Below are 16909 nucleotides of genomic sequence, written 5' to 3'. Positions count from 1 at the left end.
TAAAGGGGCAACGCCGCCGCCGCCGTGGGGCCCGCAGCCAGCGCCCGGCGCCCCCGCGCGGGCGGGCACCGCCACCAGCGACAGCGGCGGTGGGTGCGCGGGGCCCGCGCTGGTCCGGTACTGGTTCTGCACTGGTCCTGTGTTGGTTCCGCACTGGTTCTGTACTGGTCTCGCCCTGGTTCTGCACTGGTTTTCCGTTCTGGGCCCCTGGGGCTGTGCTGGTGCTGCCCCGTTGTGCCCCTGCCCTGTGGCAGCTCCTGTGCTGGGTGCCCTGCCCGTGTGCTGGCCTCTCCGCCCTGGGCTGCTGGAGCTGTGCGGTGGAAGCACCAGGTCTTGGTCCCTGTGTGATGGTAGGACCAGGTTATTCCAAGCCCCATCCAACCTGACCTTGGACACTTCCAGGGATCCAGAGGCAGCCACAGCTGCTCTGGGGCAACCTGTGCCAGGGCTTCACCATCCTCACAGGGAAGAATTTCTTCCCAATATCTCACCTAACCCTGCCCTGTGGCAGTAGGAAGCTATCCCCCCTTGTTCTGTCTCTTCATCCCTTGCCCAAGTCCCTCCCCAGCTCTCCTGGAGCCCCTTTTGGCACTGGAAGGGGCTTTAAGGTCTCTCTGGCGCCTTCTCCAAGCTGAACGCCTCTGCCTCTCCCCGCCTGGCTCCCAAGCAGAGATGCTTCATCGTGTATCATATACACATCATATATCACATACATATCACATCTTTGACCCCAAAGCTCTTAGTGACAGGATCTGAGAGTGCCTGAGGTGCCTGTGCTGCCTGTGCAACAGGAAAAGCAGCAAAACCTAAATTAACCTGGAACTAGGAATAGCTCACCAGCAGCTTCTCTGCACCTGAACACCATCTCATGTAGCTTGGCCTTTATTTACTCATTCCTTCAGCTCCTGCTGCCCGAGATGCAGCCCATCAGCTGAGGAATTCACTGGATTTGGTTGGTCTGTGCTGCTCCATTGGCTGCTGCTTGTGTCCTGCCTGTCAGGATCTCCTGCTCTTTTCCTGCTCCCATTGAGCCCTGGCCCAAAGAACTGGGTGTCTGCCTGGAGAGAGGGCTTCATTCCCTTCCTTCTCCATGAATACTGGTGAGGAGATGTCCTTCTCCTCACCCCCTCCCTGGCTCCCTTTGCTCTGCTGTGCTCCCACACCGTGTGGTGGTGCAGGGAGATACAAACAGCAAAACAGCCGGAGCGGGGGAACGCAGGGAATGCAAACACTGCAGCGGCCAGGCCAGCACTGCTGGGATGTTGCAGGGAGGAAGGGGGAGAAGTGCCATGAGCCCAGAGCTGTGAGGGAGGGCTGATGTCCTCCAGCACACAGGGATGCTCAGGAGACAGTGGGTCTGGGAAGCCTTAGGAGAGAGGAGGAAGGAGAAGCAGGTTTTGCCCAGACTTGGGTGAGCAGCTCCTTATTGCTGTCTTGGTGACCACCCTGATCCAGAGCCTGCACAACCAAAGGTTCACCTACGGCCCCTGAAAGCATGGAGAGGCTTTCCATAGCTGCCAAAAATCCAATTCCCTTGCCAAAATCTGTGGGAGCACTCAGGCTCCTTGGGGATGCTGTGCCTGTGACGATTCCCTGGGAGCCTGCAGGGCCCGGGAACAGCAGCTCAGACGAGGAGGTGCAGGCAGAAGAAACCAAGGCAGCAGCACCGGGAAGCTGCAGAAGAAAAGATGTTCCAAGAGATCCCCAAGCCCTGCCATGGCTGGGAGGTAACACGTGGCTGCTTCTGGTCCCTTCCCTGCAGCTGGTGGGGGTCCCTGTGCTCCCTGCCTTCCCACCCTGTTGGGTTTGGATGCAGTGCTCCTGTGCTGGAAGGCCGGGGACAGGGAACCCCTGTGGAGTGCCCAGGGGCTGAGACTCAAATCAGGCAGCTGCTTTATCTGCTCCTGGATTCACAGCCAGAGCCAGCAGCTGTGGGTTTCTTATCTTCTTTCCTTTCTGCCGTGCCTGGGGAGGCAGGAGGAGGGATGGTGCACACTGGGACATGCTTGGGGACAGCAGGGTCATGTCCTGCACTAGCAGTGACACCCCAGCAGCAGGGCCAGCTGTCAGAGCCTCTCCCACAGGTCCCCACAGCTCCACGTTTGCAGAAGTGCTGGTGATGCTCTGCTCTGCCACAGACCCCCCAAAACTCACACCCCAGCAGTGGCTCAGCCAAAACCTGTGCGGATCAGTTCAAACCCCTCTGCTGATTCCAAGATCTGTGTGGATAAAGGTCAAAAAGGTCCGCTCAGCTCCCGCTTGCCCAGCCCTGCAGTGACATCCACAGCTCTTGCATCAGCGCTAATGACCCGCGGTTGGGCTGCAGAGCAGTTTGGGTTTTTTTTGGTTTTTTTTGGAAAGACTCCTCCTCGTCTGTGTTGAAAGACTTGAAAGGTGGTTGAATCTGCGACGTCTCTGGGGAAGGTAATTGCTCTCCCCATTAAAAACCTGTAATTTATTTTCCATTTGAACTCTTTCACCCTCAGCGTGCAGCTGTCAGATCTGGTGCCGTCGGTGCTGGATCACAGCTCTGCTCCAGGCACCTGTGCAGCCACAGATCCCAACCCATCCAGCTCCTTCCCTCTGGCAGTGATTCCCTTCTACTGCCTGGGTTAGGGGAAGTTTTTCCAGTCCTCAAATGTATCCCAAATGCTCTGCAAAGCTGAGAGCTGGCTGTGGCAGAGCAGCTGTGATCTCACCGATGTTGTCAGCAGTTGCCACCCCTCCAGTCCCTCCTTTGGATCTTTACAGATCACGCTAAGAATTCCAGACAGAAAATGGCACTTGGAATCTTTTTTTTTTTTTTTTTTTTTTTTTTTTTTTTTTTCCACTTGTTCAACTGCATTTCTCACATCCTGTCCAGCACTTCTGCCTGCAGCCCAGCTGGGGCGTTTGTGGGAGCATCCTAACCCCGGGATGTGCCACGTCTAGGAGGGATTGATTCCTCAGTGACTCAGAGAGGAATTAATCATAGAATCACAGGGTATCCTGGGCTGGAAGGGACACACAAGGACCATCCAGTCCAACTCCATGCACCAAAATCCCACCTACACCTGAGAGTATTGTCCAAACACTCCTGGAGCTGTGGCAGTCTTGGGGCAGTGACCATGCCCTGGAGAACCTGTTCAGTGCCCCAGCACCCTCTGGGGTTAGAACCGTCCCCTAATATCCAACCTAAACCTCCCCTGGCACAAATCCAGCCGTTCCCTTGATTCCCCGTCCATTTTCCAACCGGACCCATCGGTATCACCCCTGGTGGCGTGCAGGACCCACGAAAACTGTGGTGAGTTGACCATCCTTAGCTGACAGGTGAGGTGAGTGGGTCGAGGAGCAACACAGGACGAGGACCCACGGGGGATGCTCCGCGCCCCAGCCCTGTGAGTTCCGCGGCGAGGCCACACCGGCGCCGGGGACACCGAGGCCACCTCTCCTAGGGAACAGCAGCAGGACCGCCCGCCCGCCTCACTTCACCCTCCCAGCCGCGCCCAAGAACCGCAAAGCCGTTTCCGCGCGGGGCCCCTCACCACGCCCCCCTCCGCGGGGCCGGCCAATGGCGGCGCGGGGGCGGGGCCAGCGGGGCGGCTGCCGGCGGGGCCGCGGCGGGCGGGACTCGCGGGCTCCGCTCGGGCCGGGCCCGCCGGGCTCGCACAGCGCCATGTCCCTGCCCAGAGGTACGAGCGGGAGCGGGGACGGGGAGCGGGCGGCCGCGGCCGGGGGGAGCCGCGGGGCCGGGGCTGTTTGCCCAACCCGCCGGGCGTGGGCTCCCCGCGGCATCCTCCGCGTGGGGCCCGGTGGTTCCGCAACCCGGCGTCGTCGCTGGGGCCGGAACCGGGTGCCGCGATGCGCGGGGCTGCAGAGCCCGTGGTGGGGATGTGGGGTGGGAGGGACGGGGCGAAGCCGCGTTTGGCGTGGGGAGAGCGATAAAAACAGGCGAGATTTGTTTGTTGCTGCTAGAGGCTTTCCCTGAGTTGAGTTTCCGTTCCTCGGGAATCCCGGGCGCGGAGCCCCCGCCGCGGCTCAGCGGCTGGGAAGGACCGGGCTGGGATTCCGGGCTTGGGTCGTGTCGCCTCGTGTCGCCTCGTGTCGCCTCGTGTCGCCTCGTGCCGGTGCTCGGGCACGGCCGGGACCCGATGCCGGCGTGTGCCGGGAGTGCCTCGCTGGTTTTCCCGCTGTCCCCAGCCGGAGAACGTGACCGTGTGTCACAGGGGTTATTTATAGAGCGTGGCCGTGACTCAGGTGGCTTGTCCCCATGCCAGGGTGAGCATCCCGGCAGGTATCGGCCGGAGATGGATGGGGACAGGGCATTGCCGGTGTCCCGGGGCTCTCCGGAGCCGGCTCCACCGGCGCCGTGGGCGCAGAGCGGACAGGAGGGAGCGCACGGAGTGCGGCTGCTGCTCGCTCCATCAGCGGCGTGAAGCTGGAGGGGTTTTCCCTGTGCGGGAGCGATGCGCTGGAAACTTGGAGTCAGGAGCCATGTGAGCAGATGAACGCACCTCCCGTGACTTTTTTTTTTTTTTTTCCTCCCCTCCGCTCTGCTTTTAAACGATCCGTGTCTTATCCGGAGGGAATGTGGACCTGAGTTTCCTGTTTGCTGTGTAAGCAGGGGGTGAATCAGCAGCGATTTAGGGAGCTGCTGAGTGGAGCTGCTGACTCACAGGTAGGAGCACATGCCTCCAGCCATCCCGCCTTGGCAGGGATCATCCAGGCTTCTTAAAAGGCTGGGACACCTGAGCCCAGACCCTTCCTCGGCTGCGTGTGCCGGAGCGGCGGATGTGTGCATGGAGGGACGAGGTGAGCCTGGCCCTGGCACCACTTGTGCCCCACAGCAGATGAAGCCCGAGCTGGGCCTGGAGGATTTTGGGGGAAGCAGCGTGGCTGACACCAAGAGATGATGCCTGGAGGAGCACCTGGGAGCGCGGTGCTTTCCTCGGAGGAGGTTTGGAGCTGCTCTGTGTCCGCAGGTTTCTGTTGGTTGTGACAAAGTGGTTCATTCATGCAGTTAACCCTGATGTCCTGTGCTGGAGGTGTCACACTTGTGCTGAGAGCTCTGAGTCCCCGTGTGACCTGAGCTCCTTTGCTTGCATCAGGACAGCAGCAGGAGTGTGATCCTGAGTGTGTGTTACACATCTGCCTCCTCGCAGCCCTCTCCTCTCATCCTGCCTCTCCTTGGCTTGCACCTGCCTCCGGGTGGGTTTTTCCAGGGATGCTCACAGGTCTGAGTGTGTGCATCTGCTGCTCATGGCAGCTGCTTCCCTCTCTTTCAGGCAGCTTGAATTTAAGCTAAATTTCCCTAATTTTCCTTAGGGAATTTCAGCGAGCAGTCTCAGGTTTCCTTTGCTGGCTCTCCTTGGGCTTGTGTTGCACAGGACTGTAAAGAGAGGCCACTGTGTTGAAGCTCTTGGTTGGCTCTTTCTGTGACAGATGCCTTCCAAAACTCACCTGCCATCACTTTGGCTTAGTCACCGGGCTGTCTCCTGCCTCGGGAGGTTTTTGGGATGCGTGGCTGGCCGTGACACTGGCCATAGGAATGGTGCTGGGCCGGGGCTTTGCTCTGCACTTAGCATAGCTTAGGAGATAAACACCTTCTGGGGATTTTTGTGGAGCTTAGGGAGGCTTTCTGCTTTCTTTCTTTCTTTCTTCCTCTTCCCATTGCTCTTGTCTGCTTGATCCAAGTTATCTCGCAGGATCTGGTATGTGGGAGAACGTCTCTTGTGTTATCTTGCACTGTTGAGGCTGATGTTTACTCATATATGCAAAAGCTCCCTGTTTTCTCAGGTCACTCAAGTTTTCCCTTGAGCTGTGTCTCACGGCATGGGTGGCACTGTAGGAAGGAACTGGGAACAAAGCTCTGGAGCTGTCCCTGTGTCCTTGCAGGGCTTTGCAAGGCACACAGCCTCTGGCTGCAGCTTGCAACATGTGGCTGGGCCTGGGTGTGATTTTCCTGCAAGGTCTGCACCTTTATCCAGTGAATGGATGCTGTGTGTGGAGGGTGTTGTATCCCAGAGGTTAAAGCAGGAGGGGATGAAGCCTCGGGGAATTTTCAGCCTTTGTGTGGGTGCAGAAACACAGTGGAGGGTGCAAGGTCTGAGGCTCTGGGGATACAAATCCAGACTGTTGCCTTTTCCCTGGGCCTCAGGGTGTGTCTGCTGCCTGCCCTGCATGTGGAAATCCCTGTGCCCATCACTGGGCCTGTTGGCTGTGACTCCAGTGGCCCCTGATGCCTGGGAAGCCCCTCCTGGAGGGACAGGCAGGAATGTGCCAGTGGGGAAACAGTTGTTTGCCAGAATTTTGGAGTGTGCTGGGAAAAGCAGCTGCAGGGAGTGAGGGATGGAGAGTGAGTGCATGGGTGGGATCTGGAGGGAGAAGACCTGCCTGGCCTCCCCTGGCTCACCCAGCAGCGATGTCTGAGGTAATTCAAAAGCAAGTGGTTTTCCTTAGAAGGGAGATTGTCCTTTGGGAATGGAGGTGCTGTTGGGGAGAGGGATCAGGATCTGTCTGGAGCCAGGCTGTGCCTCTGGGGAGGCAGCTTTCCTTCACCACAGAGGCTTGGAAAAATCAGCAGTGAGAAATGCCAGGACATGGGGATGAAGTGCTGCTTGTTCTCGTGGCACGTCTGTTCTGGGTGGGTAAATAAGTGGTGGGGACGTGTCCCTGCCATGCCCTGGCCGTGCCCTCCGTGGGAGCACACACCACTGTTAGGCAATTCAGCCTGTGAATCCAGCACTGTCTCATCTGCCATTCACTCTCTTCCAGCTGCCATCCCCAAAAAAAAGCAGCTCTGCCAAAAATACACGTGTGGGTCGTGACCTGCTGGAGCAGGACTTTGGCTTTGGGCTCCCGTCATGTCCAGGCAGAGCAGCCAGAGCCTGGTGTTCCCAGGGTGTGAGTGGCTGCAGGGGTGGGAGCTCTGATCCATTCTTTAATTCTTGTTGAAGCATCAAGGAGCTCAAATCCAATTAATTCTAATGATCCTAGAGAAAACACAGCACTTTGCTCCTGCCTTCCTCCTCTGCTGGCGTAACAGTGGGCACCTGGAAAATATCATACTGGACGTGATAAATATTTAGCTGTGCCTCAGCAATCCATTTCCCTCCCTGGAGGGATGCTTCCCTGCTTTTCTTTTAGTGGATAATGAATCTTGCTGAAGGCTGATCCTTTTATTTTTCAGCTCTGAGCCGTGGTCCAGGGATGTTTGTTTGCCCCTGTTGTTTGCAAAGGTTGTTTTTGCTGGAGGAAACTAGTCTGTGCTTTGTAGAGGCTCCCTTTGGGAGCAGCTTTCTGGTACTGGTGATTTTGCAGCCCAAAATGACACCTCTGCAGATGTGGGGCTCTGCGGGTTTTTGGACAGAAGATGATTTTTTTGCTTGTGTTGGTTAATAAGGCACAGCCTGGGCTGGCTGTTTGCTGGGGAAAGAGCTGGGAGAGGAACTTGTGCTGGCTGGGGAGGTGATTTTACTCTGTCAACAAAAAGTTTGGGGTTTTGCTGGCATGACTCAGGATGTCTTGGGGTACATACAGAGCTGGATCTACCCGCTGCCTCTTGCTGACAAACCTCTGTAGCACAGGTCAAGTCTTAGTCAGGGATTTGGACTAGGGGAAAGGGCAGAGAGGATTTTTTTTTATGATGGAAACTGGAAGTTTCTGTTGTTTTTTTCCACCTGGGAGATATTCCATCTCCTCACAGCCTCTTAATTGTGTGGGGGCAATGCTGCAGTGGTGCTGTGGCAGCGTTGTGAGTCCCAATGTTCTTTTTCCTGAGGAACACTGGAATTACTGGGCACAACTGCAGCAATCTTGGACATCATAGTGCTGCCTTGTGGTCCCAGTGGGCCTCAGTTTGCCAAGGATCTGAGTCTGCTCCCTGTTTTTGGAGCTGGAACTTGGCTCCCTGTGTGCTCCTTTCTCTTGCAGCCATTTCTCTGCCCAGCAAAAGGCTGGAGCAGAGGGTGTGCTTTTGTGGAATGGGGTGGGTTAGAGTGTGCCCAAGGGGAAGAGCAGGATTTGGGGGTCCCAGTGGGTGTGGGAGGAAGGAAATCATTGCCTTATGCTGGGGACCTGCAGTGGGGTGAAGGTGAGGATGAGGTGGACCCTCTCCAGCACCCACTGAGCTGCTACAGCCTCCATCCTGCTGCCTGCACTGTGCCCAGGGAGGCCGCTGCTGAGTTGATCTGTCCTGTGCTCTAAGCTTTAATTTCATCATTTCAATTGAAATGACTTTTAAATTTTTTTTAAAAGATAAATTTCCACTAGAAACATAACTTGAGCGTAAGAGGAGGCAGGATGAGGAGGAGACAACACTAACCAGAAGTTGTTTGTGGAGCATTTACCCTTCCTCCTCCCTCACCACCAGCAAAGACAAATCTGGGTTTTGGAAAGGAAGAAACCTCCAGTGTGCTCAATAGAAGTAATTTCCCATCAGAGGCCACTAACCTTAGCTGTGGTTTGGCACTGGCATCAGCCAAGCTGCTTGTGTCTGGAAATGGCTTGGACCCTTTTCTCCCTGGGATCTGCCTGCTGAGCACCGAGTGTCCCTTGTCACCAGTGTTCATCCCTGCTGCCTCCTCTCCTGCTGGGATAGTGCCTTTTAGGAAATGTAAAAGCAGCTTTTAGTTCTTGTATTTTGTTCCTAAAGGTCTTGGAGGTTTCTCATCAGGAATGCAGCTGGGATGGGGTCCTGCCAGCACCTCTTTGGCGGTGCCAAGAGCCATGTCCTCCCTTAGCATCCACGGGTGAGGGGTGTGGATGGGACCAGCAGTGCAGGACAGAGGGACAAGAGGGGAAGAAGTTGTCCTGCAGGGCCTGGCAGGTGACAGTCATGTGTCTGACAGATCATAAACACGCAGGGCTGGTTACGTGGATGGGCTGGGGGGTGGTTTAGGGGAGGATGACGGGGTTATCTAGGGTGTGTCAGCTTGTCTGGGCTTGCAGGCCAGTTAGAAACTGCTCTGTGGTGTGTGTGTGTGTGTAAGAATTCCCTCCTAGCTGGGGTCTCGTGGGGATGGCTGACGCAGCAGGGGTTGGCTGCAGTGGGCTGGGTGCTGTGGATGTCTTCAGTGGGGTGTGTGAACAGCAGCCTGGAGATGGCAGCATCCTGACCCTGCACAGCTGGAGCAGATGTTCCCTCTTGCTGCACTCATCCCTCCCTGCAGGAGTCTGTTTCAAGGTGGTGAAGGGCAAACACGCTGCACCATGGAGGAGTTTTTTGCTGTGGCATGAAGATGTTGGTTTACTTGGTGTGGGAGTGGGAAAGTTGAGGCTGGAGAGGGAGATGATGAAGCAGCAAAGTGTGCAGCCCTTGGGATGGCCCCTCTGAATCAGCCCTGAGCGTTACGGGATGGCTGCAGGGGCGTGTTGTGCTGCAGACACGAGGATGTCTTTGCAGCTTGTCACTAAAAGTGACGTGGCTCCTGTGCTGAGGGCCAGATGTGCTCATGGTTAAGGCTTTTGAGGAAAGCTGCTCTGCATAGTTCAGGATCTCCAGCCACTCTGCACCGCTTGGTTTCTCTCCTGACCTGCTGCCAAGTTGCACCCGGGCCAAAGCTGAGATGATCTCGTGCTGATACGTGGCTTTGGCTGCTCTTTGTCATCTTCCAAACACCTCTGTAAGGTGCTCAGGGGTAGGTGACAGGCCCAGCCCCACGTGCCTGTTTGTCAAACCCCTCAGAAAATCCCTGCTGGCACGGGGCAGGGCACTGTGAGACACCTCTGTGTGTGTGCACGTGTGATCAGCTGACTTCTGAGGTTTCCCTGCTCTCGCCAGAACTAAGATCCTCCACCCTGTGCCAAATCCTCACCTGCTTCACCCGTGGTGCTGACTGCCACCCCTGTGGTTGTTGGGGGAGAAAAAGGAAGATGTAATTGTGCAGGAAGAGGGATGAAGGTGCTGCTGGATGGTGATGCTGCTGGAGGACCAGCCTGGACCTGACTGCCCCTGTGCCAAGCTCTGTCTGTCTCTCTTTGGCAGCACCCATGTTCCTTAAGTCTGGAAGCTGCTCAACACTGCTTTAAGGCTGCTAAAAAGAGGGATGTGGTGGGTGTTTTAGATGATCTGCTTGTACAGCTCCCTGTGTTCACTCTCTGTCAGCAACTGCAGCCTGTTATCCTCAGGTTTTTGGTTAATCCCTGCAATTGTTTGGCTGTGAACATCATTCTTGAAAATCAGAGGCAAGCACCAGCCAGGGCTGGGGGTGTCCTCAGAGCCCAGGATACCTGCAGGGCTGTGTGCTGCTGGGGATGCCTCTTGTGCTCTGCAGACACTGCTTTTTTTACCCAAGAGCAGCCTTTTGCAGGTATTAATTACACCTCTCCCTGCCTGGTTTCTTGAAGGTTGGTGAGAGTGAAGCGAGGGCTGGAGGAGGTGACTCCAGAAATAACCAAGCAGAAATTGTGGGTGAATTTCTAATTCTTATCAGCCTGGAGTGTGCTGTGCTAAGGTGCTCGAAAACCACTCAGCTTTTCCTCCAGCAGCTCCCCTGTAGGTGTGATTTCTTTGTGTACATTCCACGTAGCTGCAAGAGTTTACCCTTAATTTTGGATCCACAGAGGGTTTTGTGTCCAGTAACTGTGGATTTCCCCATGGGGCTTTACAGCCTCAGCTCAGTGAGGGAAACCATGTGTAACCATCCCAGGGACAGGAGCCAGGGTGTGTTTCCCTTGATCTCAGACAAGTTGGATGTTTCACACGTCTCCTTCCAGCTCCTCTCCACCCGTCACCCTGCAGAGAGAGCGCTGCTCCTTTCCCCAGAACACGGATGTGAGACTCGCTCTTCTGGGAGAAAGGGGATTCTTAAAAATTGATCTTGTCTTACTCAAATGGAAATGATTCTTGGAAGCCCTGAATGTGCCCCAGGACAGCTGCAGGCTGAGCTGAGTCACTGCGAGCTCTTGAGCCGGGATGTGAGCCGGATGCGTCGGGACCAGCCCGGCTGTGGAGACCTCTGGCTTCCTGGGATGGACAGGCAGCTCTTGAATCTGCCTTTACTAGGAAAAACCTGCAACTCTCACTTCCTTGAACACTGGAAAAAGTGCGGTGTGATAGGTGGATATGAGAGAGTTGGCGAAGGAGGGGAAAGAAGATCCATCCCACCCAGAGGAGCAGCTGTGCCCTTCCTGCCGGGGCCACGTGGGACCACAGTGACAAAACACCGCCGAGCTGTGGGCACGTTTCCTGTGCAGCCCCTGCTTTTCCTCACTGTGAATCAAAACTGCTCTGTGGCTACTGGGCAAATCCACTAGAAAACAAGTGTTTTCCCCACACAGACTTGATACAGCCTTTGATAAGAGCCTGTGGAGAGGAGGCACTGCAGGGTGATGCTGGGCAGTGGGGCTGGCACTGTGCTGGTGGTCCAGCCTTCAACTGGAGGGCATTCTTAAAGCTTTGCAGCAGGGAGTGTGAGGGAACAAAGGAGAGGAATGTTCTCAGGTGATTTGTTGTGGGAATGTGGATGTGGTCTGTCTTGTGGGGCAGAGGAACAGTGATGGGAGGTCCATGGGGTGGGCCATAAGGATGATGTGGCTAATGCCAGGAAGAGATGCTGCAGGTCCAGCTTGTTGGGGCTGAGCTCTCCCTTTGTGTCTCCTGCCAGGTTCCCTGTAGCAGAGAAGGGATGGCCCTGAATATGCACCAAAAAGAGCAAAAATTTGGTGTAGGACAACAGGAAATGTAGGGATTTGTACTGCAGCACTTGCCTGCTGCTTTCTGTAAGCTGCTGGAACTGCACCCTGCTCCAAAGGAAATAATTCGAGGTTTTTTCTGCTCCTGCACCCCAGAGATGTGGTGCTGGAGGTCAGAAGATGCACAGGCTTTGTCCGTGTGAGCTATGGTGGCACCCTGGGAGTGGGGAAGCATTCCAGGTCCCTGGGGAATAATGTCACTGTGAACCCTCTGAGCAGCTGCTTGGCTTTTTCCCCAGTTCAGCTGCTGCTCTTGAAAGTCCTGCCTGAAATCTGTGGGCCAGGGAAGCACCTGGGTCGATCTCCTGTTTCTGCCCCTCTCCCAGAGCAGGCAGCTGTGAACATGAAGAGGTTTTTTCTCCCCTCCATAAATTCCATTTTTTAGCAGGTGCCTGCTCTCTTACATCATTTGCTGAGGTGACATCACTGTGTCCCTGCCCAAAGCAAATTAGAGGGAGGATGGTAGAAATCTTTTCTTTTCCAAATTTGTTTCTTTTAGAAGAAGCCGAGAGGGGAATACTTTGCTCTCTTGATGAGTTTACAAGGACACCTGGAAGTCCTTGAATGATGCCAGTTTGGATAGAAAAAGTGTCGATTGACACTGGAGTTGAGTTACTGCTGACAATTGCAAAGTCAAACTTCCCTTTTCCACTGTGCCTCCTGTCAGGCTGATCTATTCCAAGGACGGTTTGAGTTTTCTCTCCCATCAGGAAACTGTCACTAACCAGTCACATCAATTCCAAGCAGATTTTATTTTTTCATGGCTTAGCCTACGGAGTGAGAAATCAAAGGAAGGAGGGATGCTGGTACCTGCTGGCAAGGAGATGGGCACAGTTGATGATGCTTCTGCCTCTTCCTTTTCTTTCTTATTTTTTTTTTCCTAGCGTGTTCTTTGTTTTTCTCTAAGCATTGTCTCCTTTACCTTCCCCTGACAATGCCAGGGCATCAGGGCTGGGATTCCTTGAGGACATGGCATTCCTCCTTTGTCTCATGACAAAGCTCAGCTTTAAAAAGATGCAGCCTCAGCCACTGCTTTTTTTGGGGGGGAAAATCCAGTTGTATGGAAGGATGCAAAGGAGGCAGTGTCCATCCCAGGGGATGCTCTGCCTGCAGCCCAGCTCAGCACCTGCTCCACAGAGGTGCCCCTGTGACTGTCACCCCCTTTGCACGGGGGTTTTGCACAAGCTGTGGTGCCACAGCTGAGGGTGTGTGAGTGGCATGTCCTGTAATGTCACCGTGTGAGTGTCAGCCAGACGGGGCTTCTCCGCTTCCTGAGGGGAGTCTGCCCTCTGGTCATGTGTGGGTCCCATTGTCACGGGGCTGGGCGAGAGCAGGCTGACACATGGGGACAAAATCAGACGGTTTTTTCCAGCCCTCGAGGTTGTGCAGGTAAGCTAAAAATACAACTGGAATGTGGCTGGGCGGTGACATCCTCCCGGGGCTGCCCCGGTGTTATCTGGCCGGTGCACGGAGCCCGGGTGTGGCTGTGAGCCCCAGAGGTGGCCCTGCCAGTGCCTCTGGTTGTCAGAGGCTGTGCCTGAAGTGCCCATCCCCAAATTCCTCGCTGGGCACCCGGAGGTCACATCCTTGTCCCTTGCACAGTCTGATGCAGAGCCGGTGGGTGTGACGTCCTGCTGTGCTCCAGTCCTGTGTGCTGCAATGATTGATTGTCCCCAACCATGGACAAAGTCATGCCCCATCCAAGGGGATGAGAAAGATAACACTGTTCCCTTTCCAGCTGGATTCAGTTCAAAGGCTCTATTTTAAAGCAATTTCCAGCCTGCGTGTCCCATGCGTGTCTCGGCACATTTCCCATGTGGGGCTTTCCCGTGGGATGTGTGCCTTGTGTGTGGAAAGGTGAGGGCATCCTGCCATTCCTGCAGAGATGTGGGGGCCATCACGCAGTGTGGTGCTGGGATGGGGCGGCCAGCTGGTGCATGGGCTTGTCTCTGATCAGAGGGGATGAAACATTCCATGAAAATCACACTGTCCCCATGGTTAGACAGCAGCTCTACTTACAGGACAGGTGAAGTCATTCATTTGTTGCTCTATCCCAAACAGGCCTATAAAAAGCTCCTTTCCAACCCCAAACGGGACACTTCTGCTGCTCATGGCAAAGCAGCTCGTCCCCTTCTCCACTCCCTGGCTGTGATGTGACCCAGCCTTAACTGCAGTGGCCTGGGGAGGGGCTGTGTGTCCACAGGGGAAGGGTGGGGAGAGGGGCCCAGTGTTGGCAGGGCACTGTTTGAGCTCATTGCTGTTTTTGAGGGTGTGCTCTTCCCCTTATTCAAGCCAGCCCCCTGGCAGGAGGCTGCTGGGAGGGATGGGAGCCATCCTTGGCCCTGGCTCTGCCCTGGCATAGCCAACCCTGTGCAAGTGCCTGAATTCTGCCAGGATGTGCTCTCCCAGCATCCCTCACGTGTTTTGGGGTGCCATCCCTCGTGGGGAGGCTTTGTTGACACCAGTAAAACACCTGATGCTTTTTGTTCCCCTGGGATTACCTGTGCCCTATAAAGGACTGGATAATTTTTGGCAAATGGTGCACGTCTTTCCAGGCCTGGCAATTCCTACTGCACCAGCAAACTGTTGAAAGAGTTCCCAATTGTGAGACTGGAAAGGATGGTTGGGTTTGTTTTTGTTTCTTCTCTCTCTCTTTTTTTTTTCCTTGTTTGTTTATTTTGTTAAGATGCTTTTGAGATGTTTGGAAGCTCCGCTTTACACCACCCTCGGTCCTCGGGCGCTGAAACCCAACGGGACTAATTCAAAGGAAATCTTGTTTCCCATCCCACCCGCTGGGTTAGGGACTTTCTGCTCTGACTCTGTGGGTGTCTGTAAAGATCCTTGGAGTGTCTGTGTCTGGGTGAGAGAGAATTAGCTGTTAACAGAGTTGATGACGGGAGGGCAGCACAGCCCTGCTGTCCCCAGGAGTGCCGGGGACGGTGCTGGTGGCTCCCGGTGCCATCTGCAAGAGCAGCTCCTGCGTCAGCATCCTTTATGTGCTGATGATCTGTGCCTGAAACTATACCCTGGGAGTGGAAATGAGCCTGAGAAAATACCTTCTGCAGTCCTTCTGGGGCTTACATAAACACTATTTAAAATTAGAGCCACTCATTATGTCGGTATGTGCGTTTACCTTGACCTCTGACTTTTCAGCCTGCAAATGTGCCTGATCCGGCACAGCCTGGAGTTGGGGGAGAGCTCAGGAGCAAAGCACTGGTACATCTTCTATAATTAGTTTAAGGTAAAGAATCTGGTACAGTGTCTCCCCTCCAGGCCGACAGGGAAATTGAAAACAAAACTGCAGCCTGTCAGAGCCGAGCCTGGCTTTGATCAGGAACATCAGCATTTGCTTCTGCTGGAGTGGTTTTGAGGGAAAGGGGAAGAGCAGCAATACTTGGCCACGGCTTTTCTTGCACGTGCTTGCAGAGAAGCTTTTATTTTCCCACTCTCCCTTGCTATTTCCCAGCCAAGTGCATGCAGCAATTTTTATTTTGTTACCAGAGATGCCATCTCGGTTGTCACCCTGGAATAGCTGCTCCTCTCCGTGCTGGCATTGTCACGGAACGCTGTTTCTACTATTTGTTGTGGTAATAGTTGTTGGTGGCAGAGCAATTACCGTGTCACCTGCAGCACAACGAAACGTGACCTCTTTCCATCGCAGCGCCCCTTTGGTGCCCAGAGCAGCCAGCCTGGGCTCCCCTCGGCTCTGCCGGCCTTTCCTGGAGCAGGGGTCACCCCGGTGGGATGCCGGGGATGGTGGGGTTTGCGGGAAGGGAGCGTGTCCCAGCGGGATGCGCTGTAGCGATCCGGCGCTTCAGCAGCTCCCGGAGCTGGAGTTTGGCTCCGCACCAGTTTCCTGTTGACGTCACCTGCTATTTCTCCTCTGCAGTTTTTACAACTGTTGAGCTTTCCAGGGTAATCGGAGCCCAGTCCGGCCAGCCCCGGCAGCTGCCGATGAGGGAAGGCGGCTGTGCCTCCCCCGGTGCCCCCCGTTTGCCTTCCCGGCTGCTGCCAGCCTTGCGCTCCCCCGGGATCCGCGGGCACCCGGCGAGCAGCGCTCTGTGAAAGCCGTCGGGTGCTCGGGGCCATGCATTCCCACTGAAAAGAATCATCGGTGCTTGCAAAGAAGTGCCGTGCGCTGGATCCTGCGGGATTTTTTTTTTTTTTTTTTTCCTCTTCCCCTCCCTCCTCCAGTCCGCCCCCATCCCTCTCTTCTGCCAGGCTTGCCGGCGCTGCTCTTCATTTCTGGGAAACCATGGACAAGAAGCAAGGTAGATGTTGCAATTTCCAAAGCACGTGGTGGGGGAGAGCAAAAAGGGGCTGGTTTTGGTGCTAAAAAGGGGCTGTGTAACATTCTGGGGTCAATCCACTCGGTTTTGTTTCTTCCTGGCTTGGGCAGGGGCTCGGTCTTTGCAGCTGGGAGTCTTATTTTTAAAGCACTGGAAAAGTTGCATGTTTTGTGGGGTTAAAACTCTGGCGTCTTAATTGTAAAAAAAAAAAAAAAAAAAAAAAAAGTCAAATCCAGCATGTCTGAAGGAAAATATGCAGAGGGTAAAGCTGGCTTCTGGCTCCGGTTGGAGTTGCATTCCTGGGACGCAGGGTTTTCCAGCAGCTCTTCGAGGTTGTCCCCTGCCTGTTGCATGGGAAAGGTGGGTGCCCACAGCCCCGGCAGTCAGGAGCTCTGATTCAGCACGGGCTCAGAGGCTGTTTTGGGGCTGCGAGGGGCTTTTTGTGCAGCGTGGTTTTTTCCTGCTGGCGGTTTTGCAGAAGTGAGGAGCGCGCTGACCCGCGGGAGCCCCTCTGCAGCGGGACCTCGGCCGGCCGATGAGTGATGGCTCTGGGCAGGTTGAGAGCCCTTTTTCCGCCTCCATGGATAGCTTTTTCCATTGCCAACAGTGGAAAACAGCACAAAGTGTGCCTCTGAGCAGCTGGCTCTCATGACCAAGCACCCAAATTCCCCTCTCTGCTCTGCACCCTGCCTCCAATTTAGGTTTTTTTTTTGGTTTGTTTTTCCTTGATGCTTTTTTGTTCCAGCTCTTTCTTTGCATGCAGCAGGGCTGGGATCCACCCTCCAGCCTTCTGCCCTGTCCACGGCATTTGACTCTCGTCCTTGGATCGAGGAGAACCGGGATGCATCCAAAACATTTCCCCCAGCACTAAGAAAGCAGTGCAGCTCTTGGAGCAGCCTCCTGTGCCCAGGACTTCACCTGGGGCTGCAGCCAGAGCCCCGGGGAGG

At 55.1% G+C, this 16909-nt stretch overlaps 1 protein-coding gene across 2 annotated transcripts in view; it reads left to right on the top strand.

The window, feature by feature from the left end:
* The first annotated feature begins 3574 nt into the window (after window positions 1–3574).
* Window positions 3575–16909, top strand: part of MAP2K3 (mitogen-activated protein kinase kinase 3) — a 30193-nt gene continuing 16858 nt past the window's right edge. Inside the window, exon 1 of one of the 2 annotated variants that reach the window (XM_066329810.1) lies at window positions 3575–3671. In XM_066329810.1, the coding sequence (XP_066185907.1) occupies window positions 3656–3671 (16 nt within the window). In that variant the 5' untranslated portion in view covers window positions 3575–3655. Of the gene's footprint in view, window positions 3672–15554; window positions 15945–16909 lie in introns of those variants that run through there. The other variant, XM_066329811.1, reaches the window with a different exon arrangement.

Source organism: Sylvia atricapilla, chromosome 15, assembly GCF_009819655.1.
Source record: "Sylvia atricapilla isolate bSylAtr1 chromosome 15, bSylAtr1.pri, whole genome shotgun sequence".
In the NCBI taxonomy this organism is placed as follows: domain Eukaryota; kingdom Metazoa; phylum Chordata; class Aves; order Passeriformes; family Sylviidae; genus Sylvia; species Sylvia atricapilla.
The sequence above is the reverse complement of the archived record's forward strand: the minus strand, read 5'-3'. Positions and strand labels throughout refer to the sequence as shown.